The sequence below is a fragment of the Trachurus trachurus genome, assembly GCF_905171665.1.
Source record: "Trachurus trachurus genome assembly, chromosome: 10".
In the NCBI taxonomy this organism is placed as follows: domain Eukaryota; kingdom Metazoa; phylum Chordata; class Actinopteri; order Carangiformes; family Carangidae; genus Trachurus; species Trachurus trachurus.
Window position 1 is genome coordinate 2,261,238 of NC_139894.1, and position 20,813 is coordinate 2,282,050.

The 20,813-nt window shown below is 43.0% G+C and overlaps 1 protein-coding gene across 1 annotated transcript; it reads left to right on the plus strand.

The window, feature by feature from the left end:
* Nucleotides 1–7,462: 7,462 nt before the first annotated feature.
* On the plus strand, nt 7,463–20,443 carry gm2a (ganglioside GM2 activator). The gene is made up of 4 exons (XM_083981050.1): nt 7,463–7,710; nt 9,119–9,271; nt 14,446–14,628; nt 17,972–20,443. Exons 1-4 carry the CDS (start codon nt 7,600–7,602, stop codon nt 18,125–18,127), a joined length of 603 nt encoding a protein of 200 aa, XP_083837176.1. The 5' UTR covers nt 7,463–7,599; the 3' UTR covers nt 18,128–20,443.
* The last annotated feature ends 370 nt before the right edge of the window (nt 20,444–20,813 follow it).

Genomic DNA, 20,813 nt, shown 5'->3' on the forward strand with positions numbered 1-20,813 from the left:
CCAGACATGGCTGAAATCTGTCTGTCTGTCTGTCTATCTATCTATCTATCTATCCATCCATCCATCTATCTATCTATCTATCTATCTATCTATCTATCTATCTATCTATCTATCTATCTATCTATCTATCTATCTATCTATCTATCTATCTATCTATCTATCTATCTATCTATCTATCTATCCATCCATCCATCCATCCATCCATCCATCCATCCATCCATCCATCCATCCATCCATCCATCCATCCATCCATCCATCCATCCATCCATCCATCCATCCATCCATCTATCCATCCATCTATCTATCTATCTATCTATACACCGCGGAACCGGGGGGGGCCAGGGGGGCCATGGCCCGGGTAACTTTTGTGCTCTGATTATTTTATGAATAGCCTAAAAGCTGTAGTAAAAAGTTGTATCTGTGTTTTTAAGAGCCAAGTCACCACCACACACACCTTCACTGCTGCCGATAAAAAAAACTGTCACAGAGTGCTGCATTTTGATTTGAATTCGTGAGTCTATCAAGTGCATTGTTTATCAATACGTCATGCGTGAGTGTTCTCGGTGCTTTCTTTTTTTGTCTCGGCGCTCAGAGTTTAAATATGTTCAACTTTTGGAACAGCGCCGCACTTAGCGGCTCGGACGTGAGGCGGCTCGTTTCGGCAGCGTTCAGAGAGAGAGAGAGAGAGAGAGAGAGCGCTCCGTGGACACGGCCGTTGGTCACGACTCACGGGCGCTCAGAGCAGTAGGGGCCGTGTCCACCGGACACCGGACGCTATGAAAAATATGCGTACCAGGCACACGTCTCTCATTGCTGGTGAGTCACACCCTCCTCTCTCCAGTGGATCTGTGTCCGCTCTGTTCCCACTCCGGTGCGTTTGATGTATAAAAACACTCTGCAGTAGCCTACACACGGTGGAAACTCTCTGATTGTTCCTAACGGAGTCAGAACGGAGCGGAGACCACCGGTGGATATTCATTTGAGCGCGTGCCTGCACACTGCGCGCATGTAGACCTTATCTCTTTGTAGATGTGCATGAATGAGGGAGACTGGGGACCGTTACGGTGAAACACCCGTTAGCTTTATTAGCCCATAATGAACAACCACAACAACCACGCGTACCCAGCATTCCCCGCGCCCCTGACGTCATCACGCTGTAGCAGTAACATACAGTGTTGTGCTAGTTACTGAAAAATAGTAACTAGTTACAGTTACTAGTTACTTCATAAAAAAGTAACTCAGTTAGTAACTCAGTTACTTAAACCAAAAAGTAATGCGTTACTGAGAAAGTAACTTTTTCGTTACTTTAAAAGGTTTTTTTTCCCAATGCTCCCATTAAATAAAGGTTGATTGAATTCCCCTCTAGCCTCATTTCAGTTCTGTAGCCTACTGATGCTGATGAAGAAACACGTGTTTTTATCTTCTTTTTACAGTCTATGGTTTTTATCTGTAAAATCTTACCATCATCATCATGCTGCATTGCTGCATGATGTCAGCAGTTACGTTTAAGACTGTTTTCAGTGACGGAAGTAAATTCACTCCAGCGGTATTTTTTTATCGATCGATCAGCTGTGTTTACCCAGAGCGATCAGCTGTGTTTAGCGTTTCAGGCGTCATAATTCGAGTCCGTCTGTCGGACTCTAACCGCTGCTGCTCGGGTGGAGTGGGTGCTGGTGTGTGCGCGCTGTGACTCAAGCTGTGTCCCAGTTCAGGGGCTGCAGCCTGAACTGAGACACAGCTTCGGTCTCGGATGCTGCGTTAGCAAAGTTACCTTAGCTCGCCGTCATGCCCTGCTCAGAGAATCGCTCTGACCTGCCCAGTCCTCTTCATGTAGTGTGTTTGATTACGTGTGGGACGCTAGAGGGCGGCCACCAACTAGTGCTTAGTGTCTGTGCTCTGTCTTTCTTTCAATTCAATGAAACTTGCTGAAATGTTATAGGAATTGTGTGTGCCGCTGTAAAACCTCACCCAAAGGAATGGAAAGGAACGGAGTAACGCAGCGTTTGGTAACGGGAACGGAGTTACTGATTTTAAAAAAACAACGCGTTACGTTATTAGTTACTGAAAAAAGTAACGGCGTTACGTAACGGCGTTACTAATAACGCGTTACTACCCAACACTGGTAACATAGCAACTGTCAACACAGTCTACATCCCCCTTCTTAAGTTATATGTCAACGAGCACATAATAGAAAATAGCACAGGCTTGCATATAAAGAAACCCCAAGCATTATAGAATGAACATGGGTTATGCATATAATGTGTAAATGCAAAACATGTAACATATCTGTCTTTTTTTTTTTTTTTTAGAGTGTCCAACAGTCCATTCAGCCAGAACAGGCTGCAACATGAGGGGGGGTCAAATGTCAGTGTGCCTGCACATCACAGAGCTGGTCTGTGACAAAGTCCTTGTAGAGAGAGCTGGGCCTTGACGCTCTCCCTGAGCGAGTAACAATCATAGGCCGCTGTCCCTGTGACAGTGCTGGTCCCACACTGTCATGTTGTGGGCTTTGTGGATGTGCGATTGCGGCAACAGCAGGTGGATCCCCTGCCGTGGAGTCAGACACATAGGTTTCAGGTGTCTGAAGTAGGTGGCGTCTGTTCCTGATATATGTAGCATCTCCAGCCTTGACCTGGTAACTATTGGGTTGTGGTGCTGTTCCTAGCACTGTTGCCAGCCTGTCATGTCCTCTCTGTGTCTGCATTCTCACTGTCTGCCCAGCCCGCAGTGGAGCCAGCGGCCTAGCTGACTTGTCGTAGTAGGCTTTTCCTCTCTGTCTCGCTTGTGTCAGGGCCATTTGGACCTGTGTTTCTACTCTGGGTGAGTACCTGGCTTTGGTCATGGGAATGAAAGCCCTGGTGCGCCGAGAAAGCAGGCATTGAGCTGGCGATGGCAGCTTGTCCCTGGGCATGTTGCGTAGGCTGAGGAGAGCTGCATCTATGTCCGTTCCATCTCGTGCACATTTCTCCAGCAGGTGCTTTGCTGAGCGCACAGCCCTCTCAGCAAGCCCGTTGGACTGAGGGTACAGGGGACTGCTGGTGACATGACAGAAGTCCCACTTGCGAGCAAATTCCTGGAACTCCCTACTTGTGAAGTAAGCAGCATTGTCTGTCATGAGTTGCTGTGGCACTCCGTGAGTAGCAAAGTGGCGTTTAAGCTTGGCTACAAGTGTGGCACTGGTTGTTCCTGGGAGACAGTCTATCTCGAACCAGCCAGAGTAAGAGTCAACAAGCACAAGATGCTCCTTTCCCTCCCAGTCAAAAACATCTGCTGCAGTGAGGGACCACGGTAGGTCAGGGATGTCATGCAGCTGAAGGGGCTCTTTAGGCTGGTGTGGCTTAAGAGCATTACAGGGGGCACACCTGGAAACTTCTCTTTCAACATCACTGTAGATGGTCGGCCAGAACAGTGTCTCCTTGGCCCTGCGCTTTGTGGCCTCGAGACCAGGGTGGCCCTGGTGCAGCTGTTGCATGTAGTAACGCTGGAGGGAGTGTGGAATGATGAACCGTTGTCCACGGAGGAGCAAGCCACTGTCGGTCGTGAGTTCCTCTCTCATGGCGTAGAATGGCCTCAGGTCACGTGGAACCTCCCTATATGTGTCAGGCCAGCCTGCAGCAACGACCTCAGAGAGACGCCGGCACACAGGATCAGCCAACGTCTCACGCTTCAGTTCCTCAACCCTGTGTGAGGAGAGGATGTCCACCACCATGACCTCGTACTCCTCCATTTCCTCAGCCTGGTCAGTGGAGGGCAGATGTGCACGGGAGAGAGCATCAGCGACGTAGAGCTCCCTGCCCCTCTTGTAGATGACGTCGAGGTTGTAACGCTGCAGGCGGAGCATCATCCTTTGGATGCGTGCAGAGGCTGTGTGAAGTGGCTTTTTTAGTATGGTAATGAGCGGCTGATGGTCAGTCTCGACAGTCACAGCCCGTCCATATATGTAGTGATGGAATTTTGTGCAAGCGTAGACAAGGGCCAGGAGCTCTTTCTCGATCTGAGCGTAGCGTGACTCAGTCTCTGTGAGGGCCCTTGAAGCGAAAGCCACCGGCCTGTCGTTTTGGAGGCAGACAGCACCCAGTCCGTGCTGCGAGGCGTCAGCTGACAGTACAACAGGTTGGTGCACATCAAAGTACCGCAGCACTGGGGGACCTGCGATGAGTTCTTTGAGTTTGGTGAATGCCGCTGTGTGGTGCTCCAGCCAGCACCAGTCTACATCCTGGCGCAACAGCTCGCGCAGGGGCGCTGTGGTCTCACTGTAGTCTGGTATGAACTTGGCCAAGTAGTTGGTCATGCCTAGGAACCTTTGGAGACTGCGCTTGTCCTCCGGCGGGGAAATCAGGCGGACGGCAGCGGTCTTGGCAGGGTCGGGTTTAACACCCTGGTTGGTGAGCAAGTGACCGACATAAGCAACCTCCGTGACCCTGAAACGGCACTTCTCAGGGTTCAGTCTGAGATTGACAGTCCGTATCCTGTCCATGACTTGGCGGAGACGTAGATCATGCTCCTCCCTCGAGCGGCCCCACACCAAGATGTCATCGATCACAATTGCACACGGCTGTCCTTCGAAAAGCTGCTCCATGCACCTTTGGAAAACTTCACTCCCCGTGGTGATGCCATAAGGCATTCGCAGGAAAGCATAGCGGCCCACAGGAGTCATGAAGGTGGTGAGTTTTGAGGACTCTTTGCTGAGCGGCACCTGCCAGAAACCACACTTAGCATCTAGAATGCTGAACATTTTGGCATCAGGCATGTCAGCGATCACCTCTTCCACAGTTTTCAACGGGTGGTGTGGTCTGAGGAGGGCTTTGTTGAGGTTGACGGGGTCGATGCATAGTCTGATGCTACCATCTCGTTTGCTCGCAGCCACCATGGCTGAAACCCATTCAGTGGGCTCCTGAACCGGTGTGATGACTCCCAGTCGGGCCATCCTATGCAGTTCTGCCACAATCCTGTCCTTCATGGCCAGTGGCACCCGTCTCGGAGCGCATATAGTGGGGTGCACGGTGTCATCCAGGCGCATGTGATACACCACAGGCAGCTTACCGATGGTGCTGGTGTCAAATAAGTCCTTGTACTCTGTCAGCTCTGGCGCTTCCTGCTGGACGACAGCATGCACCTCTGGTCCAAAAGTCACGTAGCCGAGTCTGACACTGTCTCTGAGACCCATCAATGGCTTGACGTTTCTGTCCACAACTTGGAATCGCAGCAAACCGCAGCTAAAGTTCATGTCTGCCGCACCAAGAGTCTGGATTATGTGACCTCCGTAGGCTACAAGATTTGCTCTTTTGCTGAGGTTGATGTGAGCAGTAGGATCAATGTGCTGAAGAAGAGCCCTGGATATGACGTTGCATTTGGCCCCAGTGTCAATCTTTACAGTCAGTTGTCTGCCAGTGTTGCAAACAGACAGTTCAGCAAACCTTTCATCTTGCTCATGCACATCCTTTGGCTTGTCTATGCTCTCACAGTAAAACATTTCTACAGTCTCGCAGCGAAACACATCAGTTGGCTCTTGCGTTGGCTGCGTGTCAAGTTCACTCACGTGTGTGTATCTGCCCCGGCGTGCAATGGGGGGCGGAACCTGCCCTGGCCTGTTGGCGGCAAACGATTTGCCCGATCTGCAGCATCTTGAGAAATGGTTCATTTTTCCACATGTGTTGCAGCGCTTGTTGAGAGCTGGACACTTGTTTCGGTCAGGTGCGTGTTGACCGCCGCAGTTTGTGCATGGGTTGAATTGCACTGTGCACACCTCTGCTTCCTTCTTTAGTTCTCTGTTGCCCTTCTCAGATTGTTCATGTAGCATGCAGATTTCAATGGCCGAATTTAGTGTCAGTTTCTTTTCCTTCAACAGCTGTGCACGGACAGCGTCACTTTGAATACCACAGACCAACCGGTCTCTTATCAGTTCATCATGCAGTGTCCCGAAGTCACATTTCTTGGCCATTATTTTCAGCGTGGAAACATATGACTGGACTGACTCGTGCTGTTTCTGGTCAGTAGTGTTGAATGCATGTCTGTCCATAATTACGTTTTTTACTGGCAGGCATAGTTCCTCAAATTTCTTTACCAGCACGGCAGGGTCCTCGCGATCTTCGTCGTCCGCAAAATCAAACGTGTCGAATTTATCCAGTGCCTCCGGACCGGCGAGGTTGAGAAATGTGTAGGCTTTCACTTTCTTACTAGCCGTTGCTAGCCCGGCGTTGCTGTAGACGTGCCATTCCCGCTTGAACTTCTCCCAGTTGTGAGCGATATCCTCGTTAAAGACGAGCGGGTCAATCCGGCGGAGTCCTTGTGCCATCTTAGATTAAGTTCGGCTCACTTCTTACACCATGTAGATGTGCATGAATGAGGGAGACTGGGGACCGTTACGGTGAAACACCCGTTAGCTTTATTAGCCCATAATGAACAACCACAACAACCACGCGTACCCAGCATTCCCCGCGCCCCTGACGTCATCACGCTGTAGCAGTAACATAGCAACTGTCAACACAGTCTACACTCTTCCTCTCACATTGCGGATTATTGTGTGTGTGTGTGTGTGTGTGCATATGTAGGCTACAGAGGCACCTGTGCATAAATACTGTAATACTGTCCCGTCTAAATAAACAGGACATTTACATTTAGGCTATGCAGTGTCATTTTGAATTATATTTTACACAGGGGTGCCTTGAGATTTTATGCACTTTTGAAAGGTGCCCTGACTGAAAAAAGTTTGAGAAATGCTGTATTAGACTATATATTTTCCATCTTTGCTGAGCATAAAGTTTGTTCTAAATTAAATAAAACCCTGTCCCATATAGACGCATGTCTCTCTAGACGGGTCCGCTCGGCACACACACACACACACACACACACACACACCTTCCCAAAAAAAAAAAAAAAAAGAACTATTGGCAGAAGTCCGGGCCATGAGAACCGTCATTTTACCTCTCGTATGGATAATCTGCGCGATGATCCAACGGATTTGATCTGTCCCGGAAAATCCGTTGTTGTGATAGACTCATGTGTTTTCACAATGTATCACAAACTGCTACTACTTTTATTTCCGTATCCTTGGTAACAGTAAACCCCGGTACAAGGATTTCAAAATAAGGGCACACTGACCACTGCCCCCCCCCCTCCCCGCTTGACTTGAAATTATGGCCCCCCCTCGTCCAGATGCGTTCCGGGGTCCATCTATCCATCTATCCAGCTCTCTATCTGAAGGAGTTGTCAAGTAGTCAGCAAATACAGTAGGTAGCCTAGGTTATAGCTAGTATGACACAAAAACACAAATTAAAAATATAATAAATAAATAAAAAAAGAAAATTATTATAATACAAACGTAAATTACAGAAATAAAGTCATTACTGTAATGGGAGGAAAACACAGACACGTGACGCAGACAGTGGTCACGTGACAGCCTGGATGACGTGACCGCCGGTGGGGTAGTAAACACGGAAGTCATCGCTCCGACAGCACACGCTCGGTCCTCGGTCCTCGGTCCTCGCTCAGCTCGCTGCTGCTCCGCTCTCGGTCGCTGCTGTTGTTTGTAGCCGGGTCTCATCTCTCCAACCTCCGCTGCTGCTGCTGCTGTGAGTCGGTGTGTAGCGGGACAACAGCATGGACAGGTCGGTGCTGCTGCTGCTGCTGCTGCTGGCCGCCACTCTGAGCCTGGTGCTGGCCGCAGGTGGAGCGAAGCTGAGCGGCGGCAGGAGAGGCAGCAAGGCGAAGGTGAGCAGTAGATGTGCAGTGTCGGAGTGTGTTCAAGCGCTCATGTGTGAGAGTTTAGGCCTAGAACTAATATTGATGAACGATTAGAAGCAGGTGCGATGTAATGTAGAATAACAGGAGAGTTTCCAGCGGTTTTAGCCTATTTTATTAATAGATAAAGTCTTATATAAACACTAGCTATAACTCAGGAGCTGTTCGTTAATATTAGCCTTTATAATATTCAGTCAAAACTTTATTTAAACAACAAGCTTTGTTTTCCAAGGAAGCCCTGAAACAACATATAACTACAAGGACAATAACACATGAACAGAAACAGAAATTAGAATGGACAATCAATATATAATGTCATGTATAAAAGAAGAGAAACTATTGTCAAGTAGCTGGGATTTGTGCAAGAAACAGTGTGCGTAGATTGTTAAATAAATACAGGTAACAACTAGAACGACAAATAGGAGAAACTATTGAAAAAACAGAACATAGCTATAGGCTATCTGTATGTAAACAACATATAATTTGAGCTGCCCAGTTTGTACAGGGAAGTAATAAAACGTGTAATTAGGGCAGCGCAATTAATTCCTGTATAATCGAAAGTACAGTTTGACAGCCTGCAAAATCCAAGTTGCAGGAGCTGTAATTTATTAATTATTTTGTGTCAAAACATTGTTGCACATTGTCAACACCATAAGTGTTGTGTTGCTGCAGAGAAGCTCTAGACAACCAGTCATAGTATTCCTAAGGTGTAAAGCCTCGTGTTTGGTACAAACATCACCAAATGTAAATGTTGTTTGAATGCAAGAACACATGTATTGTATATCTAAGAGAAAAATAAGAGAAAAATACCTCCCTAAATACTATGTTTGTCGCCCATCTATGTTTAAACTTAACTAATTTTGTTATTACAGTCTGATAAAAGAAAAGTTATTTATAAACTAGGTGCTTTTCTGAAATGTGTTCTTCCTCTGTTTAAGTGATGTTGCTCTGTCCTGGTCAGAGATGTATGTACAAAGCATGTACAGCCTCCACTGCCTCTTGCTATGTCTGATTATTTGTACTGTTTTATTGTTTGTGCTCCATACCACATGCGTGGTCGTGAGAAATAAATAAAGTAAAGCAAAGTAAAAAGTAAAAATGACGATTCACATTGAAATCTTCACATGTTTTATTTTATATTTTTTGTCTAAAAGTTGAGGCACCGTCACCACGAGGTTTAAAAACGTTAAAAGTGAAGTAATTCATCTAATTTGAATTGTTTTTGAATCTTATTTGACTTTTGTGCAGCAGAAAATTTAAAATGCAAAATTGTCAGTGTGAACGGGACCGAACAGAGTGACTGGACTGTGAGCTGAGACATGAAGCATTATGTGACTCCTTTGTGTGTGCATGTGTGTGTGTGTGTGTGTGTGTGCAGGTTTTTGGTTTCGACTGGAAGAACTGTGGTCTTCCCGACGCTCCGGCTGTGTTGAAAACCCTGACGGTGTCTCCAGACCCGATCTCCATCCCCGGAGACCTGACGGCCTCAGCATCTGGATCCACATCTGTAGAGCTGAGCGCCCCTCTGTCTGTGAGTCCACATTATAAAACCTTTATTATAGAATATAGAGAGAGAATAACTGTCCACAGCTCACACCATGATCTCAGCCTGTTGTTTGCATGTGACACACACACGTGACCACGTCCTCGTCACACACTTTTACACAACAACTGTTTCCTCCTCCTCTTGTGTAACGTTTCGTCTCAGCTCGTTTTCAGTCCGATAGAAAACACCGACGAGTCTGAACCTGCTGCTGATCCTGGAGCTCAGACTCTGAACACTTTATATTTACCTGTTGTCTACAGTGGAGCTTCATAATGAAACCATGACTACCGCGTCTCTTTAAAGGGATAGTTCACCCTAGAATGATATTTCGCTCATTATCTCCTCCCCCTCATGTTGACTAAGGGCTGGAAGAATTTTCAGAGTCCACCGTCCCTTCTCTGAGTTACAGGGGGTCTTGGCGTAGCAGTGCATTTCAATGCAACGGTTGCAAAGGGACACCGGAGCTCTTCGTAAAAAAACACACACAAAAAAACATCCAAATACCTCCATGATGCTCGTATGTAATGTCCGTCTTGTGCTGAAGCCCCAAATTGCGTAATTGTCCCGAAAAAAATTAAATAAGTCTATATTTTAAGCTTGTTTGTAGCGGAAGCTTCTCGAAGCTCCTCTTCCTGGTCCGTCCAAATCTTGCGTGATTTGCGCCGGCGTCAGTGCGGTTACTGCGAATCACGCGAGATTTGGACGGACCAGGAAGAGGAGCTTCAAGAAGCTTCCGCTACAAACAAGCTTACGCAATTTGGGGCTTCAGCACAAGACGGACATTACATACGAGCAGCATGGAGGTATTTGGATGTTTTTTTGTGTGTGTTTTTTTACGAAGAGCTCTGGTGTCCCTTTGCAACCGTTGCATTGAAATTCACTGCTACGCCGAGACCCCCTGTAACTCAGAGAAGGGACGGTGGACTCTGATAATTCTTCCAGTCAACATGAGGGTGAGTAGATAATGAGCGAAATATCATTCTAGGGTGAACTATCCCTTTAAGGCCGAGTATTTACTGACTCATGTTACTCCAGTTAGAAGGAAGAACAAGGCGATAAAAAAGAAAATGTAAAAAAGATCTGTAACCGAGATTCATTGGTTTTACATTCACAGAATGTTTCTTCCAGTTGGACCTGTTCTCTTTTATTTCCTCCTTCTCTGTCTGGGATTTAAAACTTTATTGATTTCAGTCACAGAACAGAACTCTAACTCACAGATGTTTCACCTGTTTGTTTTGAAGTCGGGTCACAGCAGAAGTCGGTTTACGAGCCGCCGGTGAATCTGGGTCATGTGTGCGAAAACAGCCGTGATAAGAAACTTCAGCTCTCAGCAGATTTTTCCTCTTTGATTATATGAACAACACAGAAATAATCAAACAAACTACTGTAAACAAAGCTGTAAAAAGTATATAAAAAAAGAGGAAATAAAACCTTGAAAACCTCTTGAGGAAACCCCCTTTAAATATGGAACAATCATTCACTTGGACTCAGCGGCCAAAATGTCACTGTGATCTCCCAGAATATATCTTCAGTCATAACTCACTAATTATTTGACACAATTTCATTTAAAGGTCCTTTAAAATGAAGTGGTGACACTTTATATCCCAAAAGAGTCAAAAGTCAACTTCACTCAGTACAATTACATGCACAGCTTAATCCAGCTATGCTCAAAATTCGATTTTGGCGTCTAATCAACTTCTGTCCTTGTTTGCTACTGAGAAAATTGAATTACTGACGGGAACGTGTCCTCCTCCTCAACACCAGGAGGCGATATGCGTCGTTTCAGCAGGTTAATACGGCTCCTTTTCCAGTTGACCTGTTAGCCAGGTGGCAGACCGGTGTTTTAGAACAACAGCAAGATGGTTACTCATTACAGCTTTGTTCATCTCGTACGTAATGTCCGCGTTACTTATTGTGCAGATAAGGTTCACGCTATCTATCCCTCGTGGTCATGGTGATTTCAAGAGATTAAAGGTACATTGTGTAAGTTCTCCTGTTATCTATTGACGAAAATCGATTATTTGGTTCAAAAGTCTGTTTTTCATTAACCAGTAGGTTAACAATACGACATCGCCATGACAACATATTGTCACGTGTATTGTTTTGCCTCGTGCTCACGGACCACTTGTTTACATAGAGGCTTGTTTATGCCGTTACGTGCAGCGACTGTCGTCCGTCTGCCATCTAACCGATTTCACGTGAATGCAGCATGAAAAATACGACTGAGTTGCTTGCGATATACAACCGCAACGCTAGATGGGAGGAATTCCTACGCAATGTCCCTTTAAGGTGTATTAATGCCGGAGAAAGTCGAATCCCAATCGCAAGACTAACGAGTTTACATGCACTCAGTTGTCCAGTTATAGTCGGATTATGGCAATAATTCAGTTTTCTCAAGTTTCATGTAAATGTACTGACTGTGACATCATAATGTTGTGTAAAATCACCTGCAGCTCAGAAGCGAGAAACTCGGACGTCGTCTAACTTGACTTTTTGTCGGAGGAGTTGAATCTAGTTTTATTTTTGTTAAACTTCCTGTGGAGACTCAACGTTTTTGTAGCAGCAGCACAGAAACATTTTGTCAGTTCCTCTTTACTTGTTTTTTCTCTCATGACACAGAGAGAGAGAGATAGAGAGAGATAAAGATAAAGGGAAACACAAGGCCGGATTTGAACCTGTGATGTTTACACTAGACCACAGAGCCGCAGCAGCAGCAGCAGCAGGAGGAGGAGGAGGAGGAGGAGGAGGAGGAGACTTTATTGATTTAACTCGATTAACTGAGTCAACGAGTGGAAAAAGTGACAGATGAACTCAGTTAGAGTCGGACAAACAGCGTGTGTGTGTGTGTGTGTGTTTGTGTGTTTATGTGCGTGTCCCTCATCATCATCAGCTGATAACTGATAATCAATCGCATTAACTCCACTGAGCGACACTGTGTTCTTCACAGGGTTTGATTGATGATTGATCAGATCCAGTCAACACGATGGAATCAAATCAGACAAACATGAGCCGATGGAAAATATTCACTCACTCACTCGTTCACTGTGAAAAACAACTTTTATAAAGCCAGGGAAATAAAAAAAAAACAATGAAACAGGATTAGATTCATGCTCATGTCACATGTTGATGTTATATTTTAACTTTGTAATGTTTTATAGACCTGCTTTTATGTGATGTCGTCTTTTAAATCATCTTTTATTGTTTACATTTTATAACTTTTATAGAAGCTTATTCTCTGTAAAGTTCAGACTCTGTTTGTCTTCACTCTTTAACTTTACATCTGTCCTGCTTTTTCTTCCTGTTTCTGTTCTGACTCGCATGCTTTTGCTTTTATCGAAAAAAAAAAGATCCTATATGAATAGTTTGTTATTATGATTATTACTATTATGCTTTCTAATGCACATAAGATTGAGATTGCTCATGCTAAAAGTCTTAATCTAATCTTGTTTTGCTCTAAATAAGGGAGGACAAAAGTCAAAGTTTCCAGAGCTCAAAAATCCAAAACTACTTTTTGCATTTGTTAAATGACCAAAGTATTCATAAATTATGATTATTATACATTTGAATTATGATTTAGGAAGTTGTTCGCTCGGAGAAACTAGAAAACGGTCACTTTTCCATGCCATACAGAAATACTACAATAGTTTTGCTCAAATTCATCTGAATGAACCAGGAAACTCTGAACAAGCTCTTTTTACAGTGTTAAAGACCAGAATGAACTCTTTGTCTGTTTTATTTTCTTCTCTGTTGAGTAAATACATAATCTGCAAAAACTCTTAAACACACAGTTTTATCTACAGATGTTTGAGCTCATTCAGTTTTAATGTGGATAAATAGATCAAAGTTAAAGTGGTGAAGAGGCTTCAACAACAGGACCTGCTGTGTGACACGTTATCAGGTGTCATGTGACTTCCTCAAAGCTCTGCCCAACACTTCCTTTTTATTTTCTCGTGTTAAACTTGTTTATGTGACTTTTACTGCTCCTTGTTCTTCATCCCCGACTCATTTGACTTCATTTCTTTCTCCTGACGTTTTCCTTCTCTCACTGAGATCTTCTTTCCTCTTCTTTTCATCATCTTCTTATCGTTGTTGTCATTGTGTTCCCTGTCTAAACGTACCCTTACTCTCTTAGATTCACTGTCATGCCCTTCACTGTTGGCCTATTTTATCTCAGTTTTACTCAGATGCTCTTAGCTTTATTTTAACACCTTCTTCTGTTTTGTCCCATGATCTTATCTCCTTTCATCATGTATACCTCCTTTTATTTATTTTATCTAATTAACTGCATCCTGCATTTTAATTTGAGTCAATTTGTTGTTGTTGTCGTCTATTTATTGTCACTCTCTTTTTTGTCATTTACTATTTATTACCTATTACTCGAATTCTTCATTTTAATTATTCTTTTACTCTCTATGCACTATTTTATGAATTGATTTGTTGATGATTGTGCAGCTGAGAAACTGAATATCTACCTATCTGTCTATCTGTCTATCTATCTATCTATCTATCTATCTATCTATCTATCTATCTATCTATCTATCTATCTATCTATCTATCTATCTATCTATCTATCTATCTATCTTAACATTTATTTACAATATAGCCGAGACAAAACACAAAACATTTGATGACAACACACAACACAAAAGGTTTGAAACATACATAAGCAGCATATCTGAAAAATACCAAAAAGTAAAAGTGACAAAGATAAATTGAAGACAGAGAAGTCTGGTTAAAAACAGGAGCAGTTGGAGGTTAAGAGAGAGACTTGCATTAAAAGCTACTAAAGGGTTATTATAGGATGGTAAGAGGCCAGTGAGAGCTTTAAAAATAAATAAAATCCCGTGTCTATCAGGCCTGTTAGATAGCGAGGGCCATTCAACTTGTTTGTGACTTGTCCCCTGTTATTCCCCTGTTATTGTATTGTTTTTATGTTCTGGGACTCCGGATGGAAATTAGCATCGATGCTACAATCCGGCACATTTACATGTTTCTTATATACATTGATGTGCGCTGTCCCAGTCAAATAAACAAATAAAGTCTCTTATATGTTGTTTTGTGAACCTGTGCTTTTAAAGAAGCTATATAAATAAAGTTATCATTATTAATATTATAAATCTGACCCCCGTCTCTCTGTGTCGTCGTCTCCTCCTCTTCAGCTGAACGTGACCCTGGAGAAGGAGGTGGCGGGTTTCTGGGTGAAGGTTCCCTGTCTGGAGGAGCTGGGCAGCTGTCACTATGACGACGCCTGCGACCTCCTGAACCAGCTGATCCCACCGGGGCACGACTGTCCCGAGCCGCTGCACACCTACGGGCTGCCCTGCCGCTGCCCCTTCAAGGCCGTGAGTCCCAACACACACCCACACTAACACACACTAGAGGATCGATTGATTTCAACCATGAGAACACACACACCTGCTGAGATCTCACAGAATCTCACGAGATCAAACCAGGGTATCCGCGGGGTCTTGAAAAGTATTAAAAGGTGATAAATCAATTTGGGGAAAATTAAGACCCTTAAAAAGTATTAAAAAGTCTTTTCATGACTTTATAAAGTCTTACATTTTGAAGGTATTTTTTCTGAATTAGCTGTCCAAGAGTCCAAAAAAACATTGTAAAAGTGTGTGAATTTATTAATTTTATTAAAAAACAAAGATGAACCGGTACATAATAAAGAAAAGAAGATTTTTGTTTTTGTTTTTTGAGAGTGTAGCAATGTTTTTTTTGTGTTTTTTTTTTATAAACTTTGCCTTATTCCAGCCTTTTTTGAATTCTGTAGCATCACATTGGTCTATAGTCTTTATCACAAACTAAAACGGTTACGTTAAAAGTGTCACTGATGTAAATGGTTACAGCTTGAAGTGACGGTGAGGTATTGAAAAATGTTGAGAAGGTCTTGAAAAAGTCTTAAAAAGGTTTTAGAATTAACTTCAAAATTCCTGTATAAACCCTGCAAACGTGACTTCTAATAGTACAGCGGTTAAGCCCTCAAATCAAGGGAAATTGTGCACTTTTTGAAAGAAACATGAAACTTCTACCATAGTTAGTTTATACCATAAGGTTTATTTTAAGATCGGGAGGGAAGTCAGATTTGACCTCTGAGGCCCGGGAGAGGTCAAATCCAAGATGGCCCCCAAAAATATTCAAAAATGCCTAGCGTTGGAACCAAACATTGTAGAAAAACACTTAAGGTGTCATTTCCTACTAACTTTAGGGTGCTCATTATGTTGGTGATACCCTTGAGACCAATAGAATTCAAGAAATTGCATTTATGTTAAAGTCAAGGTAAAGAATATATAAGAAAAAATATTTTTTATGTACCCCAGAACATTCTTCAATTGAATTATTTGTAGTCTCTGTATTATTTAGTTATTAGTTATTATTTAATGGGATGTGTAGATATTTGTGAGCTGTAACAGTACCAACATCTGGTTTGAGGCTCCTCCCATGTTCATCACTCTCATATTTAGGCTCCAATTCGATCGTTAGCGGTAAAATAATCATATTGATACGACACACTTGACAATTTTTAACACAATTAATGACTTGCAACAAGCCTCGGATCAGGCCACAACCCCGCTGCTTCATTTGTCCATTGTATTTGTCCTTCATTCACTGGTTGCGTCTTTGTGTAACCTGATGATGGACGTCTGTCAATCAATATTTTCCTTTTTGCACCAGGCAAATTCAATCCAGGACTGTTTAGGCTGTAAAAATGTCCTAAATGATGTCGTTTCCAGTAAACTCTGGACTATCTCCCTTCAGGACACTTGGATTGCAGTGGATGAGCAGTGTGGAGGAATATTAAATGGTTTTTAAGTAGTTTTATGGACCTTTTTGCATCGGGCTACGGAAGCGCATTGCATTCACTTGATAAAATAAAATTTAGACACCTTATCTCGTAATTACGAGATCTTTTCTCGTAATTACGAGATCCTGATGTCGTAATTACGAGATCTTTTCTCGTAATTATGAGATCCTGATGTCGTAATTACGAGATCTTTTCTCGTAATTATGAGATCCTGATCTCAAAATTATGAGATAGAGAAAAGGGAATGTCTATAAGTCCGCTCTTGTCTCGATCAGAATCAATGGTCCATGGTAGTACAGTGGATAGAGCAGTTACCTCTCACACGGGAGACTAAGGATCGAATCCCATGGTGGGGCTTATTGTTTACATTATGTTTTTTAATTCGGAATTAATTATTCTGAATTAAATAGTTTGAAATTAAAATATTCTCCTTCGAGTTTACATGGAAATAATAATTCTGAATTGGGGTTAACATGGAAAACACATTAAATCGCCTTTATTTAATTCTGCTTAAGGTCTGGGGGTCGGGAAGCGTTCTGATTGGACAGGGGGTACACGTGTTACGTGTTTACGTCTACCGGAAGAAAACAAACTCCATTCTCAGTGTGTGAAGTGAACTGAGCTGCAGCCGCGAGCCGCTCCGCTGCTCCTGAACCTGAAAGTTTCTCCTCTTAACTGCCAGGATGGCCTTCCCTGGGTGGGGAAGGCGAAGCTCACTGATCGCCCCCCCCGCCTGGCCGCCCCCAGCGGCGGCGGTGCCGGGCTCACACACCCTCACTGCCAGGATCGCCTTCCCTGGGTGTGAGCCCCGGCCGCCGCCGCTGCTCCGGCGGTGATCCTGGCAGTGAGCTTCGCCTTCCCCTCCGGAGCAGCAGCAGCAGCAGCGGCAGCGGCCGGGCACCGGGGTCTGTGGAGCGGGTTCATGAAGCCTGGTTGTCCCGACATGACTCAACTCACAACACTGCGGCTGTAACGTTATGTTGTGTGTGTTGTAGCCTACTTTTCGGCTACAAGACACACAACATAACGTTACAGTGTTGTGAGTTGAGTCATGTCGGGACAACCAGGCTTCATGAACCCGCTCCACAGACCCCGGTGCCCGGCCGCCACTAGAGCAGCGGCGGCGGCGGCGGCGGCCAGGCACCGGGGTCTTTGGTGTGTATGAACGGCACAATCGGTTACGTGGGCCGGTGTGTCCCCCGCTGTCTAATAATGTAGGCTACAGTGGCCTAATATACAAAACGAGAACGATGTGCTCCACCCAGGATTCGATCCTCGGTTTCCTGTACTGGTAGCAACTGCTCTAACCACTGCACCACCGTAGCATTCATCTATTAAGACAACAAGAGCGGATTTATAGACATCCTTCTTCTTTATCTCGTAATTACGACATCAGGATCTCATAATTACGACATCAGGATCTCATAATTACGACATCAGGATCTCATAATTACGAGAAAAGATCTCGTAATTACGAGATAAGGTGTCTAAATTTTATTTTATCAAGTGAATGCAATGCGCTTCCGTATCGGGCCCTATTACTCTCATATAAAGTTTTTCGTTGGACTACGAACCGGCCTCCTGGGTCTCCAGATGCACTTTGAGGAATTTCATTTTTTGTTGAACTATTCCTTTAAAATGCATCCAAAGTAGCAAACAAGCGATGTGTGAGTAACTTAAAACACAGATACAATGAGGAAGACCTGCTCCAGAATGAGGCGTCAAATCATTCCAGTGTTTAACCAATCAGAGCCGTAGCGCTGATAGATGGATGGTTCCAGTTTTAGACGATAGAAGACGATATCCAACCTGTGACTCTGACCTCTGACCTCTGACCTCTGACCTCTGACCTCCTCTCTCCTCTCCCTCCTCAGGGCTCCTACTCCCTCCCTCAGTCCGACTTCTACCTGCCCAACCTGGACCTTCCCTACTGGCTGACCAACGGGAACTACCGGGTCCAGGGCGTCCTGGGCGGCGGCGGCAAAGAGCTGGGCTGCCTCAAGGTGGCTGTGTCGCTGCACTCCGACTAAAACCCAGACCAGAACCGAGACGGGAACCGAGACCGGACGACGACCGGAGGTTTGAGGGCTTCTTGTTTAAGTTCATTTGCAGGAACGAGCTAATTGAAAATCGGGAAACGAAAGCAGAAGTTGCACAAAAGTCGAGGGACGGATGAACCTGAGACTTCAAACTTTAACCCAGAGGCAAAACCAACAACGGAGAAAACGATGCATTTTATATTTACAGACATTTAACTGTGGAAACAAAGGAGGCACAGAGCACCAGCCTCTTGTCTCTGCACACACACAAATACAAATACTGGGAATTATAATCACTTTGCATGAAAGTGAAGCTTCTCCTCCTCTGATAAAATCAACTTGAGCCATCAGCGTCTTTTATTTACAGTATCAGCTTCTCTTCACCTGCTGCAGTTTGAACACGACACGTTTAAAGAGCTTTTGTGTTTTTGTGTCTCATGTTTCTGGGATAAAGAGGTGAAAATTTCCCTTTTCTTCTGACTGAAAAACATCTCTACATGATCCTCACTGTCTTTTTCTGCAAGTTTAAACACAATCATGAATGCTTTAACAACATCCCAACAGGATGCATGTACACAGTGCATTCAGAAAGTATTCATACCCTTCATGCAGTGTTAAGACCTGTCAGTGTGATATTTCAGTTTTCCATTTTTAATACATTTGCGAAAAAAAATTCTAAAATAAGTCTAAAATGTTGAGGGGGTCTGAAAACTTTGTGAACACACACTGTGTTTAATGAATTTACCACTTGATTTGCAGTTTTTAGAGAAGGTTTTAACAAGAAAACTGTGAAACAATCAACAAGAACTTGTCACCAGCAGCAACATCATTAACTGAGAAGTGCTGCTGTGAGTGTGTGAGTAACAGAGTAAGAAACAATCAGTTCGCAGCTCAGATTCTTGCAAAACTTAAAATCCTTACTGATCGATTGAAAACAGACAAAAGCTTCAGCTTCACTGAAAAAATAAGCAATAAAGCCATAAAAAAAAAAAAAAAAAAATGATGAAAGAAAGAAACGATTTTCAGTCCTGAGTTTGTTTCTCTTCTAGATAGATAATACAGGAGCTTAGAAAATGTCTAACACATCTTACATTTCAACCTTCAACATACATTTAGCTCAAACTGAGCTAAAACTAATCTGATAAACTGATTCATAAAACACATTTTCACATGTTTTCACTCATTTAACCATATTTTTTTTATTTCCATGATAAGTTTCTAATTATAAAAACATAAACCCAGAGGCAGCTACGTGATCAGTCTGTGCACAAACACAATCAGATAAACAGCAGCTGTTCGCATCTGCCGCAGGTTGGATGAATCTGAAACTCTTCTTTCCCCCACTTCTTTATATTTCTGACCACAGATAAAGTTCATTCCTCCACAAAATCTGTTTCTATTCACTCATATAGAAAATGAAACTTCTCTGTTTTTTTCTTTTTACATCTTTTAAACTTTTAAACTGCATCCACACTTATATACAGTCACATGGATCAACTCAGCAGAAAAAACAAACAAGGTATTTTCATGTGAATATTTAAACGAGCGCCCTCTGGTGGACGTAAACAGCTACAACAGCCAAAAGCCTTTTTATTTTCTTCTTCTTCCGATCCTTTGGTTCCTCTGAGGTTTGAATGAATTTCTAGGATTGTTTTTAATATTTTCTGATAATTTACAGTAGTTGATTTGTTACAGTTATGATTAGAACAAACAGAGCTTTTCATGTGCCTTGTTGCAGCAATGCATTCTGGTCTATTCTGCAGGTGTGAGCAGGTGTTCATCTAATTTTTTCTTTTTTCCTTTTCTTAACCATGTGGTTGGAAAAACAAATGTAGCATTAGATCTTTTCTTTTATGGTCAAACACATTCTTAAAAAAAAGTGTAATATTGATAATTATGCTAATAATAATAATTCATAGATTCTGTTGTTGAGAAACTTTTGATTTTTGTTCTTCTTTTGCCTCAATCCTCTCATTTATTCCATTATTATAAATTTTTTTATTGTTTAACAGGGAGTTTTTTTTATTGCTTGGAATTATGATTATGATTTATTTTTTACTGAGTGCCTGATTAGATCTTTAGGATGGATTGAAGCAGAGAAATAAAAAATTAAATCATTGAACATAGAGATTGAGCTGATGTGTGAGATCAGTTGATGTTAGTTTAGTTAATTACCGTATGATTTTAATTTGCCTTAAAAAGGTTTAATTTGTTTTCTATTTTACTGATTACAAATGATGTTGAAGTTGTGCTTGCCATTCATTTCAGCCTGTACAGTTTTTAATAAACTTTATCCCATGAATTATATTTTCAACTTTTTTTATTACGGCCCTCAGCACTCATCATTAAAAACTAGTTTTCACATGAACCTATAGAAGTACGACACTAAGCTCAGTGACCGTAACTAATTTTATGGTTTATAAATTTGGTTAAAATTGAATTATGATCATTTCATCACAAAGACAAAGGTCTGAACCTGTGGGATTTTTAATGTTTCAGGAAAAAAAAACATCTGGTTTATTTTTCACTACATAAGTCGAAACTGTAGTTTTAAAAACAAACAGGAAATGAAGCAAAACTTAAAGATTCTGATCAGAAATCAATATTAATGCAACAACGATAATGATCACAATGATCACAAAGCGACTGTTACCTCATCATCAACTCTGTAACTGTC

Bases quoted from the DNA above. Each gene is read 5' to 3' on its own strand.
- gm2a (XM_083981050.1), top strand. From the start codon at position 7,600: ATGGACAGGTCGGTGCTGCTGCTGCTGCTGCTGCTGGCCGCCACTCTG. The intron at 7,711-9,118 runs GTGAGCAGTAGA...GTGTGTGTGCAG, and splicing joins GGAGAGGCAGCAAGGCGAAG to GTTTTTGGTTTCGACTGGAA. The intron at 14,629-17,971 runs GTGAGTCCCAAC...CTCCCTCCTCAG, and splicing joins GCCGCTGCCCCTTCAAGGCC to GGCTCCTACTCCCTCCCTCA.